At 41.5% G+C, this 25,441-nt stretch overlaps 2 protein-coding genes across 2 annotated transcripts in view; both read left to right on the top strand.

Annotated features, from left to right (window-relative positions):
* Positions 1-1,639: 1,639 nt before the first annotated feature.
* The window catches only part of LOC132839494 (B-cell receptor CD22-like), a 35,610-nt gene continuing 11,808 nt past the window's right edge, over positions 1,640-25,441 (top strand). The window contains exons 1-4 of the mRNA XM_060860501.1: positions 1,640-1,703; positions 7,361-7,444; positions 7,752-8,093; positions 8,663-8,914. Coding sequence (XP_060716484.1) covers positions 7,387-7,444; positions 7,752-8,093; positions 8,663-8,914 — 652 coding nt within the window. The 5' untranslated portion in view covers positions 1,640-1,703; positions 7,361-7,386. The remainder of the gene's footprint in view (positions 1,704-7,360; positions 7,445-7,751; positions 8,094-8,662; positions 8,915-25,441) is intronic.
* The window catches only part of LOC132839485 (B-cell receptor CD22-like), an 88,315-nt gene continuing 69,566 nt past the window's right edge, over positions 6,693-25,441 (top strand). The window contains exon 1 of the mRNA XM_060860478.1: positions 6,693-6,782. The gene's annotated coding sequence lies outside the window, so the exon portion shown is untranslated. The remainder of the gene's footprint in view (positions 6,783-25,441) is intronic.

A 25,441-nucleotide genomic window follows, 5' to 3' on the forward strand; every position in this document is an offset into this window, starting at 1 on the left:
ACTCTGTGTGTGAATTCTGTAACCACATGACTGTTATTATGAATAAAGGACAAACCTCTGCTGCAACATCACAGTCTTGAAATTTGATTATTCACACTTTCTGTCATTACTTCTGCTTGGACATTCTCTGCTGGAACATTAGGGGGCGTTCTGGCTTGTAATACTCACCTGGTTGTAATTGGTTTTATTATCATGTGTATTTATTTCCTCTGCATTGCGGTCAGATTTCTGGGGTCCTAATTTTTTTTCGGGTTCTGTGTTTAGGTTCCTGTTTCCTGTATTTATTTTTTGTGTTTTGTTAATAAAATCTCTGTTTTTATTTTGTTATCCCTGCATTTGGGCCTTTTTATCTGTAAAGACAACCCTTTTCTCTGACAGAAATAAATACACCTAATAATTAAATCTATTACAACCAGCTGAGAATTATAAGACACGTGACAGAAAACACACTGCCAGAACGCCCCCTAGTGTTCCAGCAGAGAATGTCCAAGTCCTGACACTTTCATACACTCATCGTTTCTCTCACACAAGTAAGAGACATTAAGTAATCTATTAATACATTTAACATAGGTTTGGTTAGTTTTATTTCATATGTAAAGTATAATCTACATTAACATGGGGAAAATGTATATAAAAACAACAATATTCAACACTGAACATTTCTGTTCCAGTTAATGTTAAGGAGCACAGGAAAACATATTATATTATCCATATCCATATTTATCCATATTAAACAGTTTGACACATTGTCCTACTGAGTGTTGATGAAGTAGAGATTTCACAGGGCTCTCAAGTTTTGAAGACAGGCAAGAGTGACATATTTTATATATTCCTAGCCCCCCTGAGATTTAATTTATGATATATTCATTATTTTATAAAATGTCACAAAATTGTTGCCCCGGCACCATCTCAGTGCCCCCAGTGGCCTAGACTACTTGTTCTCAGCAGGTGTCAGTGAACAGGCTGTAAAACTGTTGACTAACTGTTGGCGCTGTGGCATATTAAATATATGATAAATAGTATGTTTTTCTGTGTGAGAAATACAATGTGTGGTGGGAGATGGTGACAAAAGACCCAAATGAGTGACTGTCATGCTCATGTGTGAAACTTGATAGCCCCGGTTCATGTGTTCACACATAGGGACTGAGGTGTTAAGACGATTCTGTACAAAGTGCATGAACTGTGTTTAATCTCAGGCTAAGATGCTTTGAATTCTTTAATAACATCTGAGAATTGTTCTAGTTTTTCTAGACTTGAACCAGCTAGCATGATTACACACAGGATGTGCTGGGCATGTTAGTGTCACAAGCTAAGCACTTTCATTTCTTGGTTTTTAAATAAAAGCAGCTTTTTAATAGACGTGCTCTGAATGTAACTGACAATGTAAACCCACAGTTGTAGCATAAAGAAGAGGGAAATGGTGACAAATCTGTTACAAAGAGCACTTTATAGTAGAGGATATCATTCAGTCATGAAGCTGAATATTTATATTAATAAAATATTTAATAATATTTTCAGCATGTTTTTATTATATTTTATTTGAACAGATGAACAAATATTTTCTCTCATATTTTCTTCATTTCATAGGAAGTGACTTTAACAGAAAGAGAAGGAAGACAACAGCAACACTTGTTAATCACACACACTCCTCTTCACACTTTATTTTCTGCTCAGTTGTCAGACACAAGAGTCTAAAAGTCACGGTAAGAAACAAACTTCATATTTTTAAAGGCTAATTTCTCTCATTAATCTAACATCTACATTTCCTGAACATTGACAGGTTCGCCGTTCAAAATATTTGAATTCACAAATCATTTCTTTATGTTCAGCAGCTTCTATTTATCGCATATGAGCTCGAATATCAATTTTGTGATCAGTTATTTCTGATATATACACACTCTTTAACTCACACTTTTCTTTCTTTGCTATTTGGCTGTTAAACACAAGGATCATGTAGGCACTGTGGAGGCAGAACATACAGTACAAAGACTTTTATTATGACACATGTCATGTAACACAAAAATGTTTTTTTGAGATTATATTGAGATATTTTGGTTGTGTGACATTTTTCTTTGCCAAATTCAACCAAACGGCGTAAATGTTGAAAACTAAACCAAGGGAAGAGTAAATGAAATTCTCTAATATAAATTATGTGATGAATAATGAATAAAACTGAAATGCAACAATGTGTTTTCCATTAGATGACATTTGAATGTGTCCCAGTAGTCAATTCTATGTAATTGTAGTAGTTTAAGTGCACAGTAGACTGTAAGAGGATGAATTGTGATGCATATTAATATTGTATTATATTGTATTGTATATTTACATAACATCATGCACTAGTTATAATGCTAATGAAGAGCAGGACAAAATAAAGAAGCTGCAGGATACATAAAGAAACTGTCATATATCACACAGCAGTATGTAATGGACGTTGATAAATCACACACATTCTAAGCTGCTCTGCTTCAGCACAACCACATTCATTTCCACATCACCATCTATGGTCAACAACTTTCCATCAAGAGCACAGTCGTCTGCTGAAGTCTATTTATAATCAGTTTACTGTCATTACACTTTCCTACCACTAGGGGTTTCAGCTCAGAGGTAGTTCTAAATATACAAACATGCTCATGCAAAGGAATGAATCACTTTAAGTCCATAGAAACACATGTAAACTTTAAAGCGAGGGTATTTTGATCTGGCTTTGTGATTAACTTCAAGTCAAGTCAAGAAGCTTTTATTGTAATTTCAACCATATATAGCTGTTGCGGTACATAGCGAAATGAGACAAAGTTTCTCCAGGATTTTGGTGCTACATAAAACAAAGACAGGGCTAAGGACTTGTAAGTTAGTCCTAGCCACATATAGTGCAACTGTGCAACTTAGTGCAAACAGTGCAGGACAAGACAAACAAGACAGACAAGACAGTGCAGGACAAAAGACAGTGCAGGACAAAAGACAGTGCAGGACAAAGACAAAAGGTTACAAGACAATACTAAAAGTACAAAAATTACAATACATAAGGGACAATAAACAGTAAACAGAAGCAGTGCTGACCGACCAGTGTAAATACTGTGTGTGAATACTGAATGTTCAAACAATATTTTGTGCAGTAACATCAGAATAAACAGTTTTTTAGCAGCAGGTCCTTGAGATAATATATAGAATTTTGCAAAAACAGTAAATGACTGAAATATTGTATAGTATGTGCAAAACGGCTGAAATGTTGGACAGTTTGTGCAAAAGAGCAAAAAAGTGTGCAAAGCAACATGTTAACAGTTTGATGTGTCAGTGTGTGTGTTTTGTGTAGGTCTGTGCAGTCACAGATGATGCGTGTGTATGTTGTGCTCAGTACAGTTCAGTTCAGTTATTGAGAAGTCTGATGGCTTGTGTGAAGAAACTGTTACACAGTCTGGTCGTGAGGGCCCGAATGCTTCGGTACCTTTTTTCAGGGTTCAGTGTGGTGGTGCTGGAGATGCTGTTCCCGATACGGACTGACTGAAGTCTCCCAGTCAGGAAGTCCAGGATCCAGTTGCAGAGGGAGGTGTTTAGTCCCAGCAGGCTCAGCTTCCCAGTCAGGTGATGATTGTGTTGAATGCTGAACTAAAGTCTATGAACAGCATTCGTACATAAGTGCCTTTATTGTCCAGGTGGGTGAAGGGCTAAATGGAGGGCTGTGGCAATGGCATCGTCTGTGAAGCGGTTTGGATGATACGCGAACTGTAGGGGGTCCAGTGAGGGCGGTAACTGGGTCTTGATGTGCCTCATGACGAGCTTCTCAAAACACTTCATAACTATGGGTGTGAGTGCAATGGGACGATAGTCATTGAGGCAGGACACTGAAGACTTCTTTGGGACAGGAACAATGGTGGTAGTTTTGAGGCACGTAGGAACAACAGCGCTGCTCAGGGAAATGTTGAAGATGTCAGTAAAGACATCCGCTAGCTGTTCTGCACATTCCCTGAGTACCCTGCCAGGAATGTTGTCTGGTCCAGCAGCCTTCCGTGGATAGACAGAGTACCTGATCGTTGGGGGGAGGGATGGTCTTCTTTGACGCTACGTTGTTCTGCACCTCAAACTGAGAGTAGAAGTTGTTCAGCGCATCTGGGAGGGAGGCGTCACTATCTCAAGCAGGTGAAGCTGTCTTGTAGTTCATGATAGCCTGTATGCCCTGCCACATGCGCCATGTGTCTCCGCTGTCTTGGAAGTGGCTGTGGATTGTTTGGGCGTGTGCGCGCTTTGCCCCTTTGATGGCTCGGGACAGTTTGGCCCTTGCTGTTCTTAGGGCCGCCCTGTCCCCTTTTCTGAAGGCTAAGTCTCTAATCCTCAGCAGCGCATGCACGTTAGCAGTCATCCACAGCTTCTGGTTGGAGCGTGTTGTGATTGTTTTGGAGACAGTCACGTCATCAATGCACTTGCCAATGTAACTGGTCACTGTTGATGTGTACTCCTCCAAGTTGACGGAGTCGCTGTTGGTTGCAGCCTCCCTGAAGATGCTCCAGTCAGTGCACTCAAAGCAGTCCTGAAGAGCAGAGGTGGCTCCTGATGGCCAGTTTTTCACCTGCTTCAGAACTGGTTTTGAGCGTCTGATGAATGGTCTGTATGCTATAATTAGCATAACAGTGATGTGGTCTGAGTAGCTGAGGTGGGGCTGGGGGTCTGCACGGTACGTGCCGGGAATGTTTGTGTAAACAAGGTCCAGCGTGTTTTCACCTCTAGTAGCAAAGTCCACATGTTGATGGAATTTAGGGAACACTGACTTAAGATTTGCATGATTGAAATCTCCGGCGATGATAAACAGTCCGTCGGGGTGAACATTCTGTAGGTCGCTAATAGCTCCGTATAGAGACAGCCCTTTTAGATATCTCTGAGAAACTACATGCTGCTAGATCAGCCAATCTCTCATCCGTCCTTATCCTCCTTGACCTTTCAGCAGCGTTTGATACGGTTAACCATAAGACTCTCTTAGCCACCCTCAGGAGTCTTGGGATATGCGGATCAGCTTGGGAATGGTTCGCTTCCTACCTGGAAGGACGCTCATATCAGGTAACATGGAGGGGAGTGACATCTGCTCCACGCAGACTCTCCACTGGCATCCCACAAGGCTCAGTACTTGGTCCTCTTCTTTTCTCCCTGTATACTCACTCTCTTGGTGAAGTTATTTCCTCACATGGGTTCTCTTACCACTGCTATGCTGATGATACACAACTTATCTTCTCTTTCCCACCCGCAGATGCCACAGCTTCTGACCGGATCTCTGCATGTCTGGCAGAAATTTCATCATGGATGACTGCTCATCAGTTAAAGCTTAATCCTAGCAAAACTGAGCTGCTCTTCATCCCAGGTGATTCATCCCCAGGTCATGATCTTGCTATATCCTTGCACAACGATCTGATCTCCCCTTCAGCCACAGCTCGCAACCTTGGGGTAACCATGGACAATCAACTGTCCTTTTCCTCTCATGTTGCTAATGTGACTCGCTCATGTCGGTTTCTTCTCTACAACATTAGAAGGATTCGACCATTTCTGTCCACACAGGCTGCTCAGGTACTTGTTCAGTCTCTTGTCATTTCTAGACTGGATTACTGCAATGCACTGCTGGCAGGTCTACCTATGAACGCAATCCGTCCTCTGCAAATGATCCAAAATGCAGCTGCCCGGCTTGTTTTCAACCTGCCAAAGTTCTCCATACCACCCCGCTGCTGCGATCCCTCCACTGGCTTCCGGTAGCTGCACGCATCAGATTCAAAACACTGATGCTGGCCTACAAAGCCAAAAATGGACCAGCTCCCTCTTACCTCAAAGCCCTCATCACTCCTCGCACTGCACCCCGCACCCTCCGATCTACCAGCACTGCTCGACTGGTTCCACCATCTCTCAGGGTAAGAGGCAAGTATACTACAAGACTCTTCTCTGTACTGGCACCAAGGTGGTGGAACGAACTTCCCCTAGAGGCCCGGACAGCTGAGTCACTGGCTATTTTCAAGCGGCGGTTGAAGACCTACTTATTCAGGAAACACTTCAACTAGCACTTCTTTCATTATCTTTTGCATTTAAATAAAAAAAAAAAAAAAAAAAAAAAAAAAAAAAACACACCTTTGACACTTTCATTGTAACTTTGAACAAATGTTTTAAACTCATGGTATCTTAAGTATGTAACTTAGTGATCCAGCATTAATGTATTCAATGTTAGAGATTTAAGCACTTATGTACGTCGCTCTGGATAAGGGCGTCTGCCAAATGCTGTAAATGTAAATGTAAATGTATAGCTCACTTAGCGCCTCTTTAGCATTAGCGCTAGGAGGAATGTAAACTCCGCCAATGTAAACAGTAGTAAATTCCTGTGGTAAATAAAATGGCCTGCATCTAACAGTAACAAACTCCACTGATGATGAGCAGTAAGTAGAAACAAGCACAGAGTTCTTGCACCAATCCGTGTTGATATAAACACACACACCACCACCGCGAGTCTTACTGCACAGATTTCTGTCGGCTCTAAATAAAGTTAGCCCGTCCAGCTGAATGGCGGCGTCCGGAACTCTGTCGCTGAGCCACGTCTCCGTGAAAACAAACACGAAGCAGTTACTAATCTCTTGCAGTGTAGAGTGTTCGAGTCGGATGTAGTCCAGTTTATTGTCCAGGGAGCAAACGTTGGCTAGTAGAATGGACGGGAGAGCCGGCCGGCTAGAGTTTGTTTTTAGCCTAACACGGACACCCGCCCGCTTACCGCGCTTCCGGAAGCCGAGGTCACGAATCCTATCCAGTACATCATTGTGCAGGTCGGTTGTTGCAAGATTTCTGTACTTCATTAGTTCCTGTTGGTTGTATACATGAACACCGCTGTCTCTGGTGTCCATGTACAAGCAGTAGTTGGGCTAAAAAGCGCAAATAAAACCTTAAAAAAAGGTAAATACACCATATTGAATCCGAAGTGGCCGCTGCGTGTTACTGCCGCACTGCCATCTTGGAATACTTTAATTTAATGTCTTTTGTTTAACTTTAGATGTGTTTAGAAAATCTCTCCTTCAAATATCAGATTCTGCTAAATCTATTAACCTGTAATTAGTGCATGACAATTAAACACATTTGAATCATTCATTAGCTGCTTTGAACAGAGCTGGTATCAGTGAATTCATGCACAGATTTTAATTTGTAGCTTGTGAATGTTCAAGTGCAGTGATTTATTAATATTTCTGTAAATGTCTAAAGAGTCTCCTATTATTGGTAGAATATAGTGTGATTATTATGTAAGAAATGACAGACAGTGTGTGTGGTGTAAACTCCTGAGTGATGGAGGAGTGTGATGAAGCAAACTTACTGTCTCCACCTTACTGAAGTTGATTATTTTATGTTTTAGTTTGTATATAGAATCTTTATAGAAGAATGATGTCCCTTAAACTGTCTTCTCTGCTTTGTCTGATCTTTGTCCTCATGATCACAGGTGAGTCTTACCTTTATATTATCACGGTCACACACACTGGAGACAGTACAGACTGATTTAATCACCAAATCTGTGCTTGTTCTTAAGGTCAATTTAAGAATCATGAGTAAAATACAAAAAAATATATGCCTGCTGTTTTATTTCTCTGTGAATAAAGGATCAAAATGCAGATTCAGTTTGAATATTAATTCCACATTACAGTTTTCTTCCAGTCATGAAGAATAGTTTTTATTTGTGAGTGAACTGAGTGTTTGATGGGGTTCAGGATAATAATCTCTAATCACCTCTTTTATGTATCATGTTTCAGCTCTTGGGAATGAATGGAGTGTGAAATACAGCCAACTTAGTCTCTGTGCTTTAAAAGGATCTACAGTGATTATGAACGTCACTTACACACACCCACCAGGTCTTACAGTGAGAGAGAGGTTTTGGGTAATAAACCCAATTAAGGGTAAAGAGTGGACTGATCTGTATAATGAACCAGGTTACTCAGGCAGAGTGATGTATTTAACAGATGTACAGAATCACTTCCCCCTCAGACTGAGTGATGTGAAGAAAATAGATAAACAGATGTACTGCTTTAGAATCAGAACAAATGAAGATAAAGAAAGATACCAGGGTTTTCCTGGAGTTACACTCAATGTTACAGGTAAAGAAAAGCATATTTTTTATATAATTACACCACAATTTATTTGGACCCTTAAGCAGCACTTAGTCTTCTAATTTTATTTTCTACACTTATAATTTTCAAACCAAACACCATCTATTTTAAAGAAAGATGCCACAAGCAAACTTTTCAACCAAAACGTTCGATTCCCGCCTCCGCCTTGTGTTTGTGGAGTTTGCATGTTCTCCCCGTGCCTCGGGGGTTTCCTCCGGGTACTCCGGTTTCCTCCCCCGGTCCAAATACATGCATGGTAGGTTGATTGGCATCTCTGGAAAATTGTCTGTAGTGTGTGATTGCGTGAGTGAATGAGAGTGTGTGTGTGCTCTGCGATGGGTTGGCACTCCGTCCAGGGTGTATCCTGCCTTGATGCCCAATGACGTTTTTCTGTCAAAGTACAAAGTGTTTTGTCTGATTGATCTGATCATTAAGGGGCTGGTAAATAGTGACTAGACTCCAGATAGAAAACCACTTTGAGAGCAGAGTTTTAGAAGTAGACGCTCTACTGGCTTCAGGACGGCTTTCATGATTTAACGTTTCTCTTGTTGTTTAAGATCTTGATCTTCAGATCGCTCCTGCAGAAGTGACAGAAGGACAATCAGTCGTTCTGATCTGTAAAACCACCTGCAATCTGACTGATCCAACATTCATCTGGTACAAAAACAGCAGAAATTTAACCACAAATACCAACAAGGACAATGAAGTCCGTCTGCAGTCGGTCAGCAGTGAGGATGCAGGCAGTTATAGCTGTGCTGTAAGAGGATATGAACATCTCCACTCTCCTGATCAAACCCTCAGAGTTAGATGTGAGCTTTATTTACCTTCTTATATATACTTTATTACCTGATAGTTAATAAAGGAAAACACAATAAAGTACTGGTGTAAGTAAAGAAAACACATAATACCATTGACTATGACATACATAGCTTGAAGCCTGAGATCAGATGACAGCCCCATAGATTTGATCTAAAACGTTATCATAATATTTTATAAAAAACTTGTAGAGTCCATGCCAACCCGAGTGCAAACTGTCATTAAAGCAAAAGGGGGAGGACACAAATCCTCTTATATTTAAATAAATATTTAAAATTCTATTTTATTTTATTTTTTATTATTTATTTTATTTTATTTTTTATTCTATTTTAATATTAATACTTACAATAAAAATGTTGTATTATTGTTGTATTAACTAAATTTATTAATTAATTCTGGAAGCAATTTCATATTTGTGTTGATTAGTGATATAGAGTGATAATTAGTGCAAATAGTTTATTTGTTTTTTGGTTTATGAAAGTGAATTCATGTGTGGTGGTAAATTCACTGGTTATTTCTTTATTTCTTCTGCAATTCTAATGAACTATTGTCCTAAAATACTTATAGAATTGAGCAGGAACTCAACCTGCCCCTGGTGATTTGTTATAGTGGTGTTGGAGTTAATAATATAATTATTGATATAATTACTGTGTGATTTGCATCTTGAAGGAGTTTTAATTTTAATTCTAAGAATTTCAGAAAACTAAATAAAAACTCTGTCGAATCCCATTCTGACACCAAAGGAAAGAAATACAGCCACTTTCAAAAAGGTGTCCTTGTTTTATCCCAATAATAAAGATTTAAATAAAATATAGAGACAAATGTAATAATAAAAAAGGGTCAGAAAATATATTGATATTAATATTATTGATATTAATATTATTGATGAAAGACAGAAAAAAGAATTAATTATGACCATGAACTGCTTTCCTCACTCTGGTCATGGAACTCTAGATCGTCCAAAGAAAGTCTCAGTGTCCATCAGTCCCTCTGGTGAGATAGTGGAGGGCAGTTCAGTGACTCTGTCCTGTAGCTTTGATGCTAACCCACCTGTTCAGAACTATGACTGGTTTAAGGGGACGACTCTCGTAGGAAAGGGAAAGACCTACATCATCTCCAAGATCAGCTCTAAGGACAGTGGAGAGTACAAGTGCAAGTGCAGTAATGAAGTCGGACATCAGTACTCTAACAGTGTGACCCTGAATGTTCTGTGTAAGTTAAAGCTGAAGATTTCCTCACAGACAATTAGAGATATAACTCACATTATTTACTTTAAAGTGTTATCATCCTGTCCATTTTAGATCCTCCAAAGAATGTCTCAGTGTCCATCAGTCCCTCTGGTGAGATAATGGAGGACAGTTCAGTGACTCTAACCTGCAGCAGTGATGCTAACCCACCTGTACAGAACTACACTTGGTTTAAGGTGAATGAATCATCACCTGTAGGATCTGGACAGAGTTACAGAGCTGTACAGAGTGGACAGTATTACTGTGAGGCTCAGAATAAACATGGTTCTGAGAGATCAGCTGCAGTGTCTGTCACTATTAATGGTGAGGGTGATGATTTTTCATTGCTGTGTGATCACTGCTCTGTTGTACATTATGCACTGTGGGTGAGATTTTGCATAAATCTGTATTTGCGTGTGTTTGTGTGTTTGTGTGTGTGTGTGTGTGTGTGTGTGTGTCTGTGTTTGTGTGTGTGTGTGTGTGTGTGTGTGTGTGTGTGTGTGTGTGTGTGTGTGTGTGTCTGTGTGTTTGTACCAGCAGGTACTGTGATTGTGTATGTGTCTGTTGGACTTGGACTTTTTGGGCTTGCAGCTCTTCTCTCTGCACTTTTCTGGCTGAGGTGAGAATATTTGTGCTGATAAATTTATCACTAATGACTCTGAAGATGCTGATGGTGGGTAAATATTTGTCTTTGTGTGAGCAGAAGCAAAAGACAGAAGAAGAAGAAGAAGAAGGCAGATAAAGGTGACAATCAGGTAAGTTATTCCAGAAATGTCCATCAGGTGGCTGCTTTGTTCATAATAATACTGGCTGCTTACTGTAAATCTTCAGTAGAACCCGCTCATGTTCTCCACTCCTCCTCACTGTAGAACACTGGGTCGAGTCCTAAAGACATTTACCAAAATCTCGAGATGTCACAGATCTCTCATCCCAGTCCTCCTGCTGACATGCCCACATCCTCTGACTATGAGAATATTGCAGTGAGTTTGAGCATTTTGATACCAAAACCACCAATACAATAAACAGCTGTAACTCCAACAGTAATTTAATATTAATTTATTAGTCAGTAAAATTAATGATCATCTATCAGAGTGTGTGTGGTGATGACAGATGTAAATAAATGTTAGTAAAATGCTTTAACACACATTTCTGATGTTTCTATTTTTGCTTTCAGCTGTTTAGAAACATCTAAGAAACAATGAATCCTGACACAGATAATGAATAGAGAGCTCGTCACTGAAGTGGGAAACTCTTCGTAATAAAGAATTATTACGGAAGCGGAGTCTGAAGCTCTGTATGAAATCACTCCAATCTATTGGCTAAGGAGATCATGTGATGAAGCACAGCGTGACAAGCAAGACCATATAAGGGCATGTACATCACATGACTCCAGCTTCTTTGACTTTAGGAAGCGCTCTGTGTCTATTGGTGTCAGTTGTCTCTCGAGTTGTCTGAGACAAGTACAAAAGAAGATATATATAAAAATAGGGTCTTCTCTTCTTTATCGTGGCATGTGCTCACCTCTCGAGCTGATTGCGTGCATTGTGAGAGATTCCTCTTCACAATCTTTTGCTTGGCTGCATTCCAAGTCCCAGACCTCCACATGCTGCACTCAATGGCACTTTTGCAGGCATACCAAGCTCATGTTTTAAAGGTGCTCATCTGTGGTGAATTGCTCACCAATGAGGTCTGAACTCCTCCAAGCCACATAATTTAACACACAAAGCAGACGGTCCACGTTATCGTATGACAATATGCGAAAAATATACAAATATATTTCACAGCTGCATTGGTTGCCACAGAGAAGCAATCTGATGGTTCTTCCCTTGCTGCAGTGATGGGCTAGGGCTAACATGCGCTAGCTTTGTAGCCAGAGTCCCCCATGTAAAATCTGAAGGAAAAGAAAGGAACCCTACGCCCGAGTAGTAGGGTTTCTAGGGATGTCCGCTTTCACGACCTCTGGCACAGACATCTCTAGGTGTGTGGCAGCACTGGTATTGTCATTCACACAGCATCAGCCATGAAGCAGCACATAGTTCCCTTGAAAAGTTATTATACTATGGATATGTAACCCAGATCCCTGAGAAGGGAGCGACGCGTTCTGTTGCTTGCCACACTCTGGGCATCCATTCATGCTTCCTTTAGACTAGAAGAAGCTGGAGTAATGTGACGCAAAAGCCCTCATATAGTCTTGCTGGTGTGCTCCGCTTCATCACATGACCTCTTTAGCTAATAGATTAGCTTGAGTTCTGCTTCTGCAAGAAGTGTTCCAAAAGCGTCGGCCATGATACAGCGTCTCGTTCCCTTCTCAGGTACCCAAAATATAAACTGCTGTAGTTTCCACTTTATGTCAATATATTTTAACCTGAACTGAAGTCCTGAATGTGCATTTTCATCAGAGAATGTGTATTTAGTGAGAAAAAATGTCTGTGTGTGTGCTGTTAATTACTGATTATTATTTTCTCATAAAAGCATGTCCCCATGTATTTTATTCCCCTTACACTGATTTATGAAAGTGAATTTTTAACAATCAGTTAGTCAGCTAAGTTTATTGATCATGAATATATAATGTATCGTGTGATGATGGTGTGAGTTGCCATGCTGGACATGTTGGTCTGAAGTCATATGATAAACTCTGGGATGAAGAGACCCTCCTGACTCTCTGAGTAGGAATTCTGAGTTGAGGTGCCAGTTTTCTTTCTTCTGAGTTCTGAGCTTTAGTCAAACACAGCATGACGTCCTGATTGGCACACAGTGATCCTGGAATAGACTCCTGACTCACTGTGACTCTGATCAGGATGAAGCACATGTATATATCACAGTACAGCTACTTTAACCAACCAAAAGTTACTCAAATACATTGTTTTATTTTGTCTCACTGCAAATTAACATATAAAACATATGATGTCACTTTGGATGTGAAGAACTCATGTCAGTATTTAATTATATTTACTCTGTGTGTGGGGTCACAGTGGCTTAGTGGTTAGCACGTTCGCCTCACACCTCCAGGGTTGGGGGTCGATTCCTGCCTCCACCTTGTGTGTGTGGAGTTTGCATGTTCTCCCCGTGCCTCGGGGGTTTCCTCCGGGTACTCCGGTTTCCTCCCCCGGTCCAAAGACATGCATGGTAGGTTGATTGGCATCTCTGGAAAATTGTCCGTAGTGTGTGAGTGTGTGAGTGAATGAGAGTGTGTGTGCCCTGCGATGGGTTGGCACTCCGTCCAGGGTGTATCCTGCCTTGATGCCCAATGACGCCTGAGATAGGCACAGGCTCCCCGTGACCCCGAGGTAGTTCGGATAAAGCGGTAGAAAATGAGTGAGTGAGTGAGTGAGTGAGTGAGTACTCTGTGTGTGAATTCTGTAACCACATGATTGTTATTGTGAATAAAGGACAAACTTCTGCTGCAACATACGTCTTGTTTATTCACACTTTCTTTCAGGATTTCTGCTCGGAACGTCTCTGCCGGAACATTAGGGGGCGTTCTGGCAGTGTGTCTTGTAATGTAATTCGCCTGGTTGTAATTGGTTTAATTATTATGTGTATTTATTTCCTCTGCATTGCGGTTAGCTTCGCAGTTTCCTCAGTTTTTGTTGGGTTCTGTGTTTCGGAAAAAAAATCTCTGATTTTATTTTGTTATCCCTGCATTTGGGTCTTTTTATCTGTGAAGACACCCCCGTGTTCTGACAGAAATTAAATACACATAATAATTAAATCAATTACAACCAGGTGAGTATTACAAGACATGTGACAGAAAACACACTGACAGAACGCCCCCTATGGTTCCGCAGTGAAACCTTCTGCTTCTGAGGATGGTGAGGTTTGAATCTCAGAATTCAAAGACAAGAAAATGGGTATATATAAATATATAAGTCCTATATAAAGATTCCTTTTTTTCTTTCAAAAAGACTACATATTTTATATATAATTTTTAGTTTGTTTACATATCTTTCAGATTTTAGCATTAGGTTTACTTGCTAGTTTTGCTGTTAATTTTTGACTATTTTGTGTTTTCTGCTCATTTTGAATCTGATTTACAATATTCACTGTAATATACAGTACGTGTGTAGTGTATATCATGTTTACACTGTGCATTAATTTAATTCAATTTATTTGTGTAGCGCTTAAACAATTCACATTGTCTCAAAGCAGCTTCACATAAGTATAGAAACAATAAAAAGTTTAAAGTTCAATATTAAGTTAGTATATATAAGTTATTTTACACAGTGTCTTTAAATGAGGCCATTCATTCGAAGTGTTTATAATAAACTATGTAAATAAATATTGTTCTTTTAATTCATCATGTGGTGTACTGTATAATAGTGTTAATAGTCCTGTACAGTCATAGTGGTTCCCCTGCTGTGACTCCTTTGTCCTGAAGGAGGAGCTGTTGAGTTCATTTCTCTCAGTCACGTGGATAGAACTGTTTTATACACATGTAATCTGTCTAAACTTTTATTTTATAAAACACCCTTTTATTAGTAAATAAAAATCTGTTGTCAGAAATGATGGACTTTTTTCTGTTATGTCATTTTACAATATAGCAATATAAAGTGTTATATAAATTCATTTTAACACTTATTATATTTAATATTACAGTATTGTATCATGTATTATATCATTATTTTCAGAAATGCAGTACTGTAGTATTATATTCCGTATTACAGTATCATATTAAGCATTACACAATTATAATTACAGTATATTATACACTAGCATAATACTACAGTAGTATAATACTCAGTATTCTAATATAGTAAAGTATTGTGTTTGGCTGTTTTTTTATTCTTTTCCCTCTTATTCTGTTCTGTGCCCCAGAATGCTTCGTTCCTCTATGATCTATTTTTTATCATTTGACTATGACTTATGTCGGTTCCATTAAATAATTCTTTTAATAGATTTCAAATGCTAAAGTTGTTTCCTTTCATTATTTGTAACAAATAAGCTTTTCATTATGTATGACATTCTTTACTAAATATTCTTTTTTTCTAAATGATCTGGCCAAAGTACTGCATATACTGCATAACCCATTTTGCGCCCCTGAGTGGAGGATCTGCCCCTCTAACTACTTGATCTGGTTCCAAGCTACATCCATCCATCCATCCATCCATCTTCTACCGCTTATCTGGGGCCGGGTCGCGGGGGCAGCAGTCTGAGCAGGGACACCCAGACTTCCCTCTCCCCAGACACTTCCTCCAGCTCCTCCGGGGGAATACCGAGGCGTTCCCAGGCCAGCCGAGAGACATAGTCCCTCCAGCGTGTCCTAGGTCTTCCCCGGGGCCTCCTCCCGGTTGGACATGCCCAGAACACCTCCCCCGGGAGGCGTCCAGGAGGCATCCGGAACAGATGCCCGAGCCACCTCAGCTGACTCCTCTCGATGTGGAGGAGCAGCGGCTCTATTCTGAGCTCCTCCCGAGTGACCGAGCTCCTCACCCTATCTCTAAGGGAGCGCCCAGCCACCCTGCGGAGGAAACTCATTTCGGCCGCCTGTATCCGGGATCTTGTCCTTTCGGTCATGACCCAAAGCTCATGACCATAGGTGAGGGTAGGAACGTAGATCGACTGGTAAACAGAGAGCTTCGCCTTGCGGCTCAGCTCTTTCTTCACCACAACAGACCGGTATATCGACCGCATCACTGCAGAAGATACACCGATCCGCCTGTCGATCTCCCGCTCATCCTTCCCTCACTCGTGAGCAAGACCCCAAGATACTTAAACTCCTCCACTTGAGGCAGGAGCTTTCCACCAACCTGAAGGGGGCAAGCCACCCTTTTCCGGCTGAGAACCATGGCCTCGGACTTGGAGGTGCTGATTCTCATCCCCGCCGCTTCACACTCGGCTGCAAACCGTCCCAGTGCACGCTGAAGGTCCTGATTTGAAGAAGCCAACAGGACAACATCATCTGCAAAAAGCAGGGACGAAATCCCGTGGTCCCCAAACCGGACTCCCTCCGGCCCCCGACTGCGCCTAGAAATCCTGTCCATATAAATAATGAACAGGACCGGTGACAAAGGGCAGCCCTGCCGGAGTCCAACATGCACCGGGAACAAGTCTGACTTACTGCCGGCAATGCGAACCAAACTCCTGCTCCGGTCATATAGGGACCGGACAGCCCTTAGCAGAGGGCCCCGGACCCCATACTCCCAGAGCACCCCCCACAGATCGCCACGAGGGACACAGTCGAATGCCTTCTCCAGATCCACAAAGCACATGTGGACTGGTTGGGCAAACTCCCATGAACCCTCCAGCAACCTGGTGAGGGTATAGAGATGGTCCAGTGTTCCACGACCGGGAAGAAACCTAGGGTTTACCCCCAGTGAACGAGAGGGTCGTTTCCCTGCGCGTTCGGGTCAGGGAGAGGTCTCTCACTGTTATTTGTGCTTACGGGCCAAATGGCAGTGTAGAGTACCCGACCTTCTTGGCGTCTCTGGGAGGGGTGCTGGAAAGTGCTCCGACTGGGGACTCAGTCGTTCTACTGGGGGACTTCAATGCCCACGTGGGCAGCGACAGTGACACCTGGAGGGGCGTGATTGGGAGGAACGGCCCCAGCGACCTGAACACGAGTGGTGTTCTGTTGTTGGACTTCTGTGCTAGTCATAGTTTGTCCATAACGAACACCATGTTCAAGCATAAGGGTGTCCATCAGTACACATGGCATCAGGACACCCTAGGTCGGAAGTCGATGATCAACTTTGTGGTTGTTTCATCTGACCTCCGGCCGTATGTCTTGGACACTCGGGTAAAGAGAGGGGCGGAGCTGTCAACTGATCACCACCTGGTGGTGAGTTGGATCCGATGGCCGGGGAGGAAGTTGGACAGACTTGGCAGACCCAAACGTACTGTGAGGGTCCGCTGGGAACGTTTGGCAGAGTCTCCGGTCAGAGAGATCTTCAACTCCCACCTCCGGCAGAACTTCAACCAGATCCCGAGGGAGGTTGGAGACATTGAGTCCGAGTGGACCATGTTCTCCACCTCTATTGTCGACGCAGCCACGCGGAGCTGTGGCCATAAGGTCTCCGGTGCCTGTCGTGGCGGCAATCCCCGAACCCGGTGGTGGACCCCGGAAGTAAGGGATGCCGTCAAGCTGAAGAAGGAGTCCTATCAAGCCTGGTTGGCTCGGGGGACTCCGGAGGCAGCTGATAGGTACCGGAGGGCCAAGCGAGCTTCAGCCCGGGTGGTTGCAGAGGCAAAAACTCGGGTCTGGGAGGCCATGGAGCAGGACTATCGGTTGGCCTCGAAGAAATTCTGGCAAACTGTCCGGCACCTCAGGAGGGGGAAGCAGTGCCCTGCTCACACTGTTTACAGTGGGAGTGGGAATCTGCTGACTTCGACTGGGGACATTCTTGGACGGTGGAAGGAGTACTTTGAGGATCTCCTCAACCCCACCGACATGTCTTCCACTGAGGAAGCAGAGGCAGAGGGCTCAGTTGATGACTCGTCGATCCCCCAAGCTGAGGTCACTGAGGTGGTTGAGAAGCTCCTCAGACTGGGGTGGTGGTCCCTCTGTTTAAGAAGGGGGACCGGAGGGTGTGTTCCAACTACAGGGGATCACACTCCTCAGCCTCCCCGGAAAAGTCTATGCCAGGGTACTGGAGAGGAGAATTCGGCCGATAGTCGAACCTCGGATTCAGGAGGAACAATGCGGGTTTCGTCCCGGTCGTGGTTCCAAGCTACAGAAGAGATAAAACAAATAGATTATACAGCACACTTCTGGTGATGGGCTGCTTGATTCCAGGTAGATTTTTATCAGATAAATGGTGGAGTTGCAGTTAGTGTGCAGATTTAATCACTGTGTTTAATCAGAGTGCAATGTGTGATGACTGATGTAGTAAATGTTAATGTTAGTAAAGTGCTGTGCTTCAACACACTATTTTATTTTCAGACTTTGAAGAACATGAATTTGAAGAATTAAATGACACAGAATGATGAATAAAAGATCACTGAAGTGGAGAATCTCAGTAACATCAACTTACAGGCATTTAAAACCGATTTAATCATTTTATATCAGTGTGAAGTAATTTTCTGTGGGTAGGAAATTAGGAATAAGTGTGTGTGTGTGTGTGTGTGTGTGGGTGTTGATGTAATTATATTGACGTACGTGACACATGTTTTCGGATTGCGGGGATGTGTCCTAGTTTGCACGAGTTAGTTTTGAAAACACAAGATCAACTATCAGAGTTGGTCTAACCTTGAACACAGGTGTCCTTCGAAGTCAACAAAGGATCCTCTTCAAGTTCTTTTATCTAATCTATTGTTTGAATCTTTAAATGAAGAAGTCAGACTTAGACCTTTTTGTCTTTCAGGATCCTCACAATGGGAGGCCTTGTTTTTATTAAAAGCAATGTAATACAGATAAATGTGTGTAATATATGTAAAGTAAAATAAAAAGAAAATTACAAATAAAATCTCCTTCAAATAACCAAATGTAATTAAAATGCAAAGATTATAACAAACCAAGAAACACTCTCCAAGTCTAAGCTTGCGTTTGTTCTATGATGCACCCACTATTAGCCATAACTGAGTATAACACACTAAGCTTGCCACTAGGTGAATGCACACTAATAACTGGATCAAAAAACCTTTTCATACCATTTATTAGTATGATTCTTTAACACCATTATGCCTCTGTCAGCATCCTGTCAGGCTTCTTAGAATCTTTATGTTTCTGTCAAGTCTCTTTAGGATATTTGCCGCTGCTGACTGTGTGTCTTTATGCTGCTGACTGTGTGTTTTTATGCTGCTGACTGTGTGTTTTTAAGCTGTGGTTATGAAACGTTATGATTTCAGATCAAGCTTTCAATGTTACTCTCAATCTTGACATTTAAACATGCTACTGAACATTATATCATTTCATGAGCATACAAAAGTTTACATGAGTTCATATAAAAGGTAAAGGAAACGTATCGTTCTATAAAATGGAAAAGAAAACTTTTAACAATTCTATAATCTTCTTTCAGCAAGAAAAGTCTTTATCCAACTGTTTAGGTACAGTGTCTGTTCCTCCGGTTGTTGAACCAGTTTCCTAATGGATCTCTTCTTCACAGTTTAATCAGATACATTCAATTTCTTTATTTCATTCAACAGTTTCCCCATTTCCTCTAGTTTATTACTAGCTTCCTTCTTCCTTGCTTTGTCTTTGATGTCTTTTATTTCGATTTTCTCTTTTTGCTGCATTCATTTCACTTTGTTTCTTTATTGAATTGGATGAGGTTGTCACTTAAGGATAACCAGATGCAGGTGATATGGTAGTTACTTCACTCCTACAATTTCTATCAACACAGTTAATGTTAAGGAGCACAGGAAAATATAATAATAATAATAATAATAATAATAATAATAATAATAATAATAATAATAATAAGAGTGTGTTTTAGCTCTTGTTTTACAGTTAAACAGTTTGACACATTGTCCTACTGGGTGTTGATGAAGCAGAGAGTTCATGTGTTCACACATATGGACTGAGGTGTTAAGACGAATCACAATACAAAAACATCACAAAGATGCATGACTTGAACCAGCTAGCATGATTACACACAGGATGTGCTGGGCATGTTAGTGTCACAAGCTAAGCGCTTTCATTTCTTGGTTTTTAAATAAAAGCAGCTTTTTAATAGACGTGCTCTGAATGTAACTGATAATGTAAACCCACAGTTGTAGCATAAAGAAGAAGGAAATGGTGACAAATCTGTTACAAAGAGCACTTTATAGTAGAGGATATCATTCAGTCATGAAGCTGAATATTTATATTAATAAAATATTTAATAATATTTTCAGCATGTTTTTTATTATATATTATTTGAACAGATGAACAAATATTTTCTCTCATATTTTCTTCATTTTTTAGGAAGTGACTTCAGCAGAAAGAGAAGGAAGACAACAGCAACACTTGTTAATCACACACACTCCTCTTCACACTTTATTTTCTGCTCAGTTGTCAGACACAAGAGTCTAAAAGTCACGGTAAGAAACAAACTTCATATTTTTAAAGGCTAATTTCTCTCATTAATCTAATATCTACATTTCCTGAACATTGACAGGCTCGCTGTTCAAAATATTTGAATTCACAAATCATTTCTTTATGTTCAGCCACTTTTAATTATCACATATGAGCTCGAATATCAATATTGTGATCAGTTATTTCTGATAATACACACTCTTTAACTCACACTTTTCTTTCTTTGCTATTTGGCTGTTGAACATGAGGGTCATGTAGGCACTGTGGAGGCAGAACATACAGTACAAAGACTTTTATTATGACACATATCATGTAACACAAAAATGTTTTTAGGTATCATGAGATTATATTGAGATATTTTGGTTGTGTGACATTTTTCTTTGCCAAATTCAACCAAACGGCGTAAATGTTGAAAACTAAACCAAGGGAAGAGTAAATGAAATTCTCTAATATAAATTATGTGATGAATAATGAATAAAACTGAAATGCAACAATGTGTTTTCCATTAGATGACATTTGAATGTGTCCCAGTAGTCAATTCTATGTAATTGTAGTAGTTTAAGTGCACAGTAGACTGTAAGAGGATGAATTGTGATGCATATTAATATTGTATTGTATTGTATTGTATATTTACATAACATCATGCACTAGTTATAATGCTAATGAAGAGCAGGACGAAATAAAGAAGCTGCAGGATACATAAAGAAACTGTCATATATCACACAGCAGTATGTAATGGACGTTGATAAATCACACACATTCTAAGCTGCTCTGCTTCAGCACAACCACATTCATTTCCACATCACCATCTATGGTCAACAACTTTCCATCAAGAGCACAGTCGTCTGCTGAAGTCTATTTATAATCAGTTTACTGTCATTACACTTTCCTACCACTAGGGGTTTCAGCTCAGGAGTAGTTCTAAATATACAAACATGCTCATGCACAGGAATAAATCACTTTAAGTCCATAGAAACACATGTAAACTTTAAAGCGAGGGTATTTTGATCTGGCTTTGTGATTAACTTCAAGTCAAGTCAAGAAGCTTTTATTGTAATTTCAACCATATATAGCTGTTGCGGTACATAGCGAAATGAGACAAAGTTTCTCCAGGATTTTGGTGCTACATAAAACAAAGACAGGGCTAAGGACTTGTAAGTTAGTCCTAGCCACATATAGTACAACTGTGCAACTTAGTGCAAACAGTGCAGGACAAGACAAACAAGACAGACAAGACAATGCAGGACAAAAGACAGTGCAGGACAAAGACAAAAGGTTACAAGACAATACTAAAAGTACAAAAAATACAATACACAAGGGACAATAAACAGTAAACAGAAGCAGCGCTGACCGACCAGTGTAAATACTGTGTGTGAATACTGAATGTTCAAACAATATTTTGTGCAGTAACATCAGAATAAACAGTTTTTTAGCAGCAGGTCCTTGAGATAATATATAGAATTTTGCAAAAACAGTAAATGACTGAAATATTGTATAGTATGTGCAAAATGGAGGCACGGTGGCTTAGTAGTTAGCACGTTCGCCTCACACCTACAGGGTCGGGGTTCGATTCCCGCCTCCACCTTGTGTGTGTGGAGTGTGTGTGCCTCAGGGTACTCCGGGTACTCCGGTTTCCTCCCCCGGTCCAAAGACATGCATGGTAGGTTGATTGGCATCTCTGGAAAATTGTCCCTAGTGCGTGATTGCGTGAGTGAATGAGTGTGTGTGTGCCCTGTGATGGGTTGGCACTCCGTCCAGGGTGTATCCTGCCTTGATGCCCGATGACGCCTGAGATAGGCACAGGCTCCCCGTGACCCGAGGTAGTTCGGATAAGCGGTAGAAAATGAATGAATGAATGAATGAATGTGCAAAATGGCTGAAATGTTGGACAGTTTGTGCAAAAGAGCAAGAAAGTGTGCAAAGCAACATGTTAACAGTTTGATGTGTCAGTGTGTGTGTTTTGTGTAGGTCTGTGCAGTCACAGATGATGCGTGTGTATGTTGTGCTCAGTACAGTTCAGTTCAGTTATTGAGAAGTCTGATGGCTTGTGGGAAGAAACTGTTACACAGTCTGGTCGTGAGAGCCCAAATGCTTCGGTACCTTTTTACAGACGGCAGGAGGGTGAAGAATGTGTGAGGGGTGTGTGGGGTCATCCACAATGCTGTTGGCTTTGCGGATGCAGTGTGTTGGGTAAGTGTCCATGATAAAGGGAAGAGGGACCCCAATGATCTTCTCCGCTGTCCTCACTATCCGCTGCATGGTCTTGCGATCCGAGATGGTACAGTTCCCAAACCAGACAGTGATGCAGCTACTCAGGATGCTCTCAATGGTCCCTCTGTAAAACATGGTCAGGATGGGGGGAGGGAGATGTGCCTTTCTCAGCCTTCGTAGGAAGTAGAGACGCTGCTGGGCTTTCTTGGTGATGGAGCTGGTGTTGAGTGACCAAGTGAGGTTCTCCACTAGATGAAGTCCACAACCATCTTTTTAGTTTTATCCACATTCAGAGAAAGGTTGTTGGCTCTACACCAGGCAGTTAGCTGTTGCACCTCCTCCCTGTATGCTGACTCGTCGTTCTTGTTGATGAGACCCACCACAGTCGTGTCTTCGGCGAACTTGATGATATGGTTCGATCTGTGCATTGCTGCACAGTCGTAAGTCAGCATGGTGAACAGCAGTGGACTGAGCACACAGCCCTAAGGGGCTCCAGGGTTCAGTGTGGTGGTGCTGGAGATGCTGTTCCCGATCCGGACTGACTGAAGTCTCCCAGTCAGGAAGACCAGGATCCAGTTGCAGAGGGAGGTGTTTAGTCCCAGCAGGCTCAGCTTCCCAATCAGGTGCTTCCCAATCAGGTGATGATTGTGTTGAATGCTGAACTAAAGTCTATGAACAGCATTCGTACATAAGTGTCTTTATTGTCCAGGTGGGTGAGGGCTAAATGGAGATCTGTGGCAATGGCATCGTCTGTGAAGCGGTTTGGACGATAAGCGAACTGTAGGGGGTCCAGTGAGGGCGGTAACTGGGTCTTGATGTGCCTTATGACGAGCTTCTCAAAGCACTTCATGACTATGGGTGTGAGTGCAATGGGACGATAGTCATTGAGGCAGGACACTGTAGACTTCTTTGGGACAGGAACAATGGTGGTAGTTTTGAGGCACATAGGAACAACAACGCTGCTCAGGGAAATGTTGAAGATGTCAGTAAAGACATCCGCTAGCTGTTCTGCACATTCCCTGAGTACCCTGCCAGGAATGTTGTCTGGTCCAGCAGCCTTCCGTGGGATAACTCTGCATAGAGTTCTTCTCACTTCGGCCGTGGATAGACAGAGTACCTGATCGTTGGGGGGAGGGATGGTCTTCTTTGACGCTACGTTGTTCTGCACCTCAAACCGAGAGTAGAATTTGTTCAGCGCATCTGGGAGGGAGGCGTCACTATCTCAAGCAGGTGAAGCTGTCTTGTAGTTCGTGAAAGCCTGTATGCCCTGCCACATGCGCCATGTGTCTCCGCTGTCTTGGAAGTGGCTGTGGATTGTTTGGGCGTGTGCGCGCTTTGCCCCTTTGATGGCTTCGGGACAGTTTGGCCCTTGCTGTTCTTAGGGCCGCCCTGTCCCCTTTTCTGAAGGCTAGGTCTCTAATCCTCAGCAGCGCATGCATGTTAGCAGTCATTCACGGCTTCTGGTTGGAGCGTGTCGTGATGGTTTTGGAGATGGTCACGTCATCAATGAACTTGCCAATGCAACTGGTCACTGTTGATGTGTACTCCTCCAAGTTGACGGAGTCGCTGTTGGTTGCAGCCTCCCTGAAGATGCTCCAGTCAGTGCACTCTGAGTAGCTGAGGTGGGGCCGGGGCTCTGCACGGTACGCGCCGGGAATGTTTGTGTAAACAAGGTCCAGCGTTTTTTCACCTCTAGTAGCAAAGTCCACATGTTGATGGAATTAAGGGAACACTGACTTAAGATTTGCATGATTGAAATCTCCGGCGATGATAAACAGTCCGTCGGGGTGAACATTCTGTAGGTCGCTAATAGCTCCGTATAGCTCACTTAGCGCCTCTTTAGCATTAGCGCTAGGAGGAATGTAAACTCCGCCAATGTAAACAGTAGTAAATTCCTGTGGTAAATAAAATGGCCTGCATCTAACAGTAACAAACTCCACTGACGATGAGCAGTAAGTAGAAACAAGCACAGAGTTCTTGCACCAATCCGTGTTGATATAAACACACACACCACCACCGCGAGTCTTACTGCACAGATTTCTGTCGGCTCTAAATGAAGTTAGCCCGTCCAGCTGAATGGCGGCGTCATTTTTAGAGTTCGTTTTTAGCCTAACACGGACACCCGCCCGCTTACCGCGCTTCCGGAAGCCGAGGTCATGAAGCCTATCCAGTACATCATCGTGCAGGTCGGTTGTTGCAAGATTTCTGTACTTCATTAGTTCCTGGTGGTTGTATACATGAACACCGCTGTCTATGGTGTCCATGTACAAGCAGTAGTTGGGCTAAAAAGTGCAAATAAAACCTTAAAAAATGTAAATACACCATATTGAATCCGGAGTGGCCGCTGCGTGCTACTGCCGCACTGCCATCTTGGAATACTTTAATTTAATGTCTTGTGTTTAACTTTAGATGTGTTTAGAAAATCTCTCCTTCAAATATCAGATTCTGCTAAATCTATTAATCTGTAATTAGTGCATGACAATTAAACACATTTGAATCATTCATTAGTTGCTCTGAACAGAGCTGGTATCAGTGAATTCATGCATAGATTTTAATTTGTAGCTTGTGAATGTTCATGTACAGTGATTTATTAATATTTCTGTAAATGTCTAAAGAGTCTCCTATTATTGGTAGAATATAGTAAGAAATGACAGACAGTGTGTGTGGTGTAAACTCCTGAGTGATGGAGTAGTGTGATGAAGCAAACTTACTGTCTCGACCTTACTGAAGTTGATTATTTTATATTTTAGTTTGTATATAGAATCTTTATAGAAGAATGATGTCCCTTAAACTGTCTTCTCTGCTTTGTCTGATCTTTGTCCTCATGATCACAGGTGAGTCTTACCTTTATATTATCACGGTCACACACACTGGAGACAGTACAGACTGATTTAATCATCAAATCTGTGCTTGTTCTTAAGGTCAATTTAAGAATCATGAGTAAAATACAAAAAAAAATATATGCCTGCTGTTTTATTTCTCTGTGAATAAAGGATCAAAATGCAAATTCAGATTGGATATTAATTCCACATTACAGTTTTCTTCCAGTCATGAAGAATAGTTTTTATTTGTGAGTGAACTGAGTGTTTGATGGGGTTCAGGATAATAATCTCTAATCACCTCTTTTATGT

The sequence above is a fragment of the Tachysurus vachellii genome, chromosome 24 (assembly GCF_030014155.1).
Source record: "Tachysurus vachellii isolate PV-2020 chromosome 24, HZAU_Pvac_v1, whole genome shotgun sequence".
NCBI lineage: Eukaryota > Metazoa > Chordata > Actinopteri > Siluriformes > Bagridae > Tachysurus > Tachysurus vachellii.